Below are 7,575 nucleotides of genomic sequence, written 5' to 3' on the forward strand. Positions count from 1 at the left end.
TCATTGATAAAGATACCAGGGCACTGTGCCTTTCAAGCAAACCAGTCTTATGATGCATCCTTCCATAAGCATGTCCAACCAGTGCATGTTTTGCTTTGTCAGCATTGACTTCCTAATAAGGAAAGTTCAAAGCAATATTCTCTTGAGCAGGCGCCTGACTAGTTGCATCTGAATTTGATTCAGATAAACTGTTTGATCTTTCAGAATGGTTTTAGAAGGGTCAAAGTCAAATTCTGTTGTCTGGCATGTGGTAAATTACAGTAAGTCCCTTACAGACGAACCAATTCCATTCTGAGAGTGTGTTCGTAAGTCCAGTTTGTTCCTAAGTTTAACAAAATTAGCCTAGGTACCCAACTAACACAGTTGGCTATATAGTACTGTAAGGCAGTCATTTTATAATACTTTTCACACAAATAATACATAAAAAACAAACAAAAAGTAAAGAAAACATTTTTAATCGTACTGTACAGGACCAGCTACGTCACTGCCGCCGCTTTCACACTTGCTTTCAGACACCCTGGACTTGAAATAAAGACGCCGTCCCACTGTGCTCTATGCAGTACCGCGCCGTGAAGGCCACAAGAGCACACTGCTTGTACAGGGTGCATGCACACGGCAATACGTGCCAGATATAGGAACTGACTTGGGTGACTGGACATGCGAACACACGTTTGCATCTTTGAAAGCTCGCAACTCGAAAGTTCATCTGTAGGGGACTTACTGTAAAATACACTTTAACGCATTTGCTAAAGCATATTGGCTGTTTCTTACATTAGTAGGGCTGTGGCTTATGGCTCATGCCAGTTCAAGGCAAGTCAAGAGCTGTTCACAATGATAAAGCATAGAAATTAATTCTTAGTTTGTATGTTTAAATCATATTACATAGAAAAATCATATTTACATTTGCAAGTTTTGAAGGAACCTGATTATAACATAATGCATTCGTTTCATTTCTCTTAGGAGGCCATCGTCAGTTCTTGGATTTTGTTCAGCGATGGTTCGGTGACACCTTTAGACATTTACGATCCCAAGGATTTTTCAGTTACTGTCTCATCTTTGGATGAAATGGTGGTGTCTGTCCAGGCAAGCCTTCAGTCCAGATGGCCGGTTGTGGTTGCAGAGGGGGAAGGGCAAGGGCCCTTGATTAAACTGGAAATGATGATCAGTGAGCCCTGTCAGAAGACCAAGAGGAAGAGCGTTCTTGCCGTGGGGAAAGGGAATGTCAAGGTCAAATTTGAGCCCAGTATTGATGAGCACCAAGGAGGCACCAATGATATTGAGGGCATAAACCGGGAATATAAAGACCACCTCAGTAACACCATAGATCGTGAGGGAAACCAGGAGAGAGCAGTTCAGGAGTGGTTCCAGCATGGCGCCTCTGTTGGCCATGAGGAAAGTACCAACAAAAGCACAACCCCACAGTCTCCCATGGAAGGAAAAGATAAAAAGATGCTCAAGAGCAGTGGTCCAGATGCCTTCACAAGCTTCCCCACTCAAGGGAAGTCACCGGAACCCCATAATCCTAGTGACCTCACAGTGACCTCCAGGGGGCTCACCGACCTGGAGATCGGCATGTACGCCTTGCTCTGCGTCTTCTGCCTGGCCATCTTGGTTTTCTTGATCAACTGTGTGGCATTTGCTTGGAAATACAGACACAAAAGATTCGCCGTGAGCGAGCAAGGCAACATCCCCCATTCCCATGACTGGGTCTGGCTGGGGAACGACGTGGAGCTTCTAGAGAACCCGGTGGACGTGACCCTCCCGTCGGAGGAGTGCACCACCATGATTGACAGGGGGCTGCAGTTCGAGGAGAGGAACTTCCTTCTGAATGGCGGTTCCCAGAAGACTTTCCATAGTCAGCTGCTGAGACCTTCTGACTATGTCTATGAGAAAGACATGAAAAACGACCCTCTGAGTTCCACAGGCCCCAAGAGGAAGAGGGTCAAGTTTACTTCCTACACCACCATCCTCCCAGAGGACGGCGGCCCCTACACCAACTCCATCCTGTTTGACAGTGATGACAACATCCAGTGGGTCTGCCCAGATATGGGGCTGGGGGAGTCCCAGGGCTTCAGAGACTACATGGAGAGGCTGCAGGACCAGATGTGAACTCCTTTCTCATGTTTGTATTCACCTTTATGCCTTCTGTTTTTTGAATGGTGGAGCCGTGAGTCTGATCAGCAATAGGGGATGATTTAACAGAGCTTCATTTGTGGCGGTCTGGCGGGATCCCTTTCTAAGCAGGTATCAGAGAGAGCAAAGGCAGCTGGGTTTGAAGCTAGGCAATGTCTCTGAATCGGCCACGTGTGGGTCCTAGAAAAATTCTAAGACAATGATTTTATCTGCTGCCTGGTACTAGCTCAGTTCCAGTAGAATAAACCTGACCCCACAGACATTGTTAATCATCTCGTGGCAAAACAGCCGTGTGGAATTAGAAAAGACTTGGGTTTGATTTTTCTACTCCTAGACCTTTTAAAGCACAGTGGACATTTCTTGCCCTTGGCCTGAGATTGGACATACCTGAAAGATGCTGAATGTAGCCGCCCATATTTGTTACGAGCATTGCTCATTATTTTTATATATCTTTGCACTCGCCCCTGGTTCCTTTGACCTCTGCAATTCTTTTTGAAACATGAAGACAAGAGATTTCATTCTTTTCTCTGAGACCTGTTTGATTTGCATATGAGTTTTATTCCCCATGATTTGCCGCGTCCTGTTATTTCCTAGGTGTCTGTGCGGAAGTTCGGGGTCTTTCCAGTTTTCCACACTTCATCACTTGGGGCAATAGCTAAGAGGCTAATCCTCATGCTGTCTTTCCTTTTTTGTGATTGAACTTTGTTGTCTCAGATAGGGACATGGGATTTTACTTAAAATGTTAATGTACTGTGAGGGGGGGCCATCTTCTTTACAGTTTTCTACATGATGCTTAAAAACTTTGGAGAAAAATTATGAACTGTGAACCTTTTATCTTCTGCTTGCAGGAGTCATGAGGACCTCCTTCTTGGAGTGCATTTCCGAGGGCAAAGCAGTCCTCAAAATAGTTGTATTGATACTAATGCTTTGTGGTCAACACCGTTTGTTATCCAAACTGAAATCAAGGTCTAGAAATGATACGCACAGAAAGGAAATTGCATAGAAAGTACCTTCAGACCAAACTTTTCTTTTACCAGAGCAAAACTTTATTAGAACAGTAAGTGGAATGATGTTTCACCTTAGTAACACATAGAAATCTACCCATTCAACGATTTCCACCCCACCACCAAAAAAAGCTCATATATAAACACACACACACACACATATATATATATCCCCAGTCATGACTCTGGCAGAGGTAAAACGTATACAGGGTGTACATTAATCAAGAAAAGCAATGGTTTTTTTTTCTCCCCAAAATTCATAAAATAAATGACTATTCCGGAAGCTTGAGAAGCAATTGTGATGAAAAACTATAGGTATTGGGAAATTAAAATGGCAAGCGAGAGAGAGAGAAATTTTGCATGATTCCTGCATAATTTTTAAATAAATAATGTTTTTCAAAGAACAGCATGCCTGGTCTCAAGCAAAGCAAGAAATTCAGATTAGGAAACTATGGCAACATTTTATTAGGATGTGATAGTTGGAAAAACAGACACTGGATGAGTATACCTCATTCCAAGCTTTCTTGAACCATTTGCATCTCAGAGAAGTGGAATTTTAATGACCCAAAATGGCCAGGACCTGCAGGAGGTGTTGAGACTGTTCCTTGACTCTCGATGGCTGATGACTGGGCTGTTCACAAGGGTGTGATTCAGCGGTTCTCTTTTAGGGTTCCATGGTTGGGAACATGACAACCAGCCTCCTCCAGCTGTGACATGGCAGACATAGCATTCTCCCTGTGTCTCTTACCCACAGGACTACAGTACATTTATAAACCATGCCTAAGTTACCAGTGATGCACTGCCTGACCTCCAGGGGCTGGTGTTTAGTTGCTCTTGTGTTTAAAATGGGGGTTAGGAACTGAAGCTGGTAAGGTTGCCCAAATCTTCCAGTTTTATTGGGAAATGAAGTCAGGAGACCCAGGTATTGGCTTCCAAAGGAGTTTGCAGAGAGATGGCTGACACCTTGTAGGAAGAGCTGCTCTGGTAGCCAAAGGAAGCTGCTTCTGCTTTTCAAAGGACTTGGTGGGGAGGTTGCTCAAAGCCAACTGTGTAGGGCTAGAGAGAAATTCATGGAATTAGAATTCCATGCTGTGGAAACAGAGCTGTCCATATAAGTCCTGCTCCCCCTATAAGAGAGTGTCAATTTTCTTTCCCTTTGACAGTCCAGACATAATAGGGGTTTTGTTTCTAAAACTGAGGAACCTCAGCTGATACAGGTAGTGTCTCACACACACAGCAGGCTGCCTCCCACTGGTAAAGTGAGTTTCCATGGGATGAATTCAGGAGAAGAGGAGCCTACCATTGTCCTGAGGAGCCTTATCCAGGAGCATACAGGTTAGGCCTGAGTGCTTGATGTGATGCAGAGAGCACACTGGGGAGAATTAGAAGGAACCCTTGGTTTGTGCTCAGTTGGTAAAGAATATGCCTATAATGAGGGAGACCTGGGTTTGATCCCTGGGTTGGGAAGATCCCCTGGAGAAATGAAAGGATATACATTCCAGTGTTCTGGCTTGGAGAATTCCAGTCCACGGGGTCGCAGAGTCGGACTCTGAGCGACTTTCACTTTCCCTTGGTTTCTCAACGGGGCTGGGAGCTGACCGTGGTCCTGAAGTGGCCTCCTGTGTGTAAGCTGGCGTCCCCCAGAGTGATGCAGGCTTCATAAAGCACCTGTGCTGGCTTATGTTGAGATTCAGTCAGCTCAAAACAAACATCAAATGGAAGCTTTCAGGGGAAGGGTCCCTTTTGCCACACAACACACACTTCCCTATATTCACACATACATACTTATACCCATGTGTGTGTGTCTGAATAATGAAGAGCCAGAAATTCAGTTATTTGTGGGAATCAACAGTCAGTTGTTCTCAGATTGGGCATGGACAACTACTCAGCTGAACAGAATTTCACTGAAGCTCTTTCTGCTCTAAATACTTCCTACTGACTAGAATCCATGTGTTACATCTGCTTGGTTTCCAACCTGGTTAATTTAAAACAATTAGGAGCTATGCTTCCAAAATATTTAAACTAGAATGGGGGGGAATGATGTAAATTATTAAGCCTTGAAATACGGTTCTGGGGGGGGGGGGGGGGGGCGGGGGGGGGGAGGCATGCATTTGCCTGGATTTTCCAGGTTTTTATGGCTGAGATATGCAAAGCATTGGTGTCAATAACCTGAAATAAATGAGATAGATAGAATCCCTTTCTCTCCCTTGAAAACGGGATGCTCAGGCTCCCCCTGAGGCAGACACCAGCAGCCTCTAATGGGGACAGCGGGCTGTGAGCTCCGTGAATCACACGAGGGGCAATTCAGATGCCATGTGAGGACCAGGTGACCGACAACCATGGAGGATGTGAAACTACTGTCTCCAGGCCAGCACACAGCTATCAAGGAGCAGCTGCCACGCAACATCACTGGAGTTTAAGCCTGCAGTGTTACATTTGAGAGAAAACAAAAAGAAAAGACACTGGAAGTTTTCCCCGGAAGCTTTCCCCAAAGAACACACAAGGTACTGACCTCAGAATACTCCGTGTGAGCCCAGAGAGGATCAGTGACCCCTGGGGGTTTCCTGTTGCACACTGGCCAGGCTGCATTCCCAGGCTGTAATCATGCTTAGACTGTAGGCAGAGAGTTTTTTATTTATAAAAAATTAATGCCGAGAAAATAATGGATTAACTTTTGTCCCATTGCCACTTCCGAGGAAGAAGTATTTTGTACCGGGGTAATTTTAAGTTTTAGGAATTGTGCATGTTGATCAGCTTTCTCGTCTCACTCTTTTAGAAAAACGTCTTCCCAGTGTTGGGACGTTGGGACCACAGTAAAGTCTCTGTCAGGGAAGACCACTCATTCCAACTCCACTGACCACAGAGAGTGGTTCTGTCTGAATCCTTCCTTCATCACCTTTCTACTCTCATCAACTCAAAAACAGCCTCAGATCTCCATTCTAGTCTCTGCAAATGACAAGATAGGTGGTCTATAAACCCAGCAACCATCTTCCCCCTCAAAATTGTATTATGTGTAATGTATCGCGTGTCACCTGTTATGTAAAGGAACAGTATGGGTGGTGGAAAAGTTATGCTCAAATATGGGTAGCAGATATTTTTGTATGTAATATAGGCAATATACTGAAACACTGGAAGGTGTGTTGGAATAAATACCTTTTCAAATAAAAGCATGCAAAGCTGTAGCTTTTAAATGTACAGACGTCCCACTCAGAAATATCTAAACTGATGGTGGGAAACATCAGAACCCGACCTCGCGAAATGCACTGAATTCGAGATGCAGCCTTTAGAGGGCATGGCTTCTGTTGGGACTGTGGATGGAATCTGCCAGAACATTTTGATCTTACTCTTCCTTACTTTTGGATTTCTTTTTCCTTTTTTCTTCCTTTTTTTCCCCAGAACTATTTCAGAAATAAAGTGACTTTGTTTTTTCAGCATAAAGGTATATTCTAACCGCAGGGTAACTCATCCTTTTTAACATGAAAATAAACATTTAAACATTCTCCAGTGGTTGCATTATTTTATCCACATTTTTCTCTTTTAATTGCAGCAGCTGTATGATTTGACTATATGTATTTTTCTTTTTAGCCAGAGATTATAATACCTCTGATGCAGCAATAAATGGAAACCTAAAGAAAATGTTTCTTGAAAGTTGCCAATAGGGGCACACCTCTTCTCGGATGTCTCAGAAGGAGGACTCCTGTTTCTCAGGTCCCTGTCCAGTGTCAAACCATGTCGGATTTGGTGCTGACAGGCAGTGTATCGGTCCCTGCTGTCTTCCTCCTTTTGGTCTTTATTCGTCTGTGACTCACTTATGTGTCCATATTTGGGGCAGGGGTTTGGGGTGCTGAGGGCCTAGAACTGACAGAGCTCTGGACCCATAAGAAAAACACAAGAGAGTCGGGGATTCTTCCTGGAAGGTTGATGGTGTCTCAGCTGAAAGGTTGATGGGTGCATTGCCAAGTCCCTATGGCTCTCTGTGGTGAGTGTACCCATTCTGACAATGCCAGCATCGTCTGTGGCATTTTGGCAAATGTCACTCCTCGTTATCAGGACGAAAAGCGGTGTCTCTATGGCAGTAACTTGACATGTCCTAATAAATGCCCCACCCCAAGCGTGATCTTTCACTGGACCCTACAGACTATCATTAGAGGATTGAAGCATCAACCTGGGAATTGGAAATCAATTTGGAAATTGATTTGGAATCAAATTGATTGGAAATCAATCAGGAAATCAAATCTACAGAATGGCAGGTTTCAAAAAGGAGCCTGAACACTCTCCCAGGTGTCCACTCCCCCCGCTCCCCGCCGTGACCCCCATCACACTTTGGGTGGTTGTTTCCCACTAACAGCACACTCTTCTTCCTGGAATGAGGAGGAAGGAACCACAGCCCCCAAAGCCTCTTCTCAGATCTTAATGTGCGTGTATGCTGCTTAGTAAA

At 44.5% G+C, this 7,575-nt stretch overlaps 1 protein-coding gene across 1 annotated transcript in view; it reads left to right on the top strand.

Annotated features, from left to right (window-relative positions):
• Positions 1–6,637, top strand: part of TMEM132B (transmembrane protein 132B) — a 383,675-nt gene extending 377,038 nt beyond the window's left edge. Inside the window, exon 9 of the mRNA XM_043902095.1 lies at positions 961–6,637. Coding sequence (XP_043758030.1) covers positions 961–2,109 — 1,149 coding nt within the window. The 3' untranslated portion in view covers positions 2,110–6,637. The remainder of the gene's footprint in view (positions 1–960) is intronic.
• Positions 6,638–7,575: the final 938 nt, after the last annotated feature.

This window comes from Cervus elaphus, chromosome 5 (genome assembly GCF_910594005.1).
Source record: "Cervus elaphus chromosome 5, mCerEla1.1, whole genome shotgun sequence".
NCBI classification, from domain to species: Eukaryota; Metazoa; Chordata; class Mammalia; order Artiodactyla; family Cervidae; genus Cervus; species Cervus elaphus.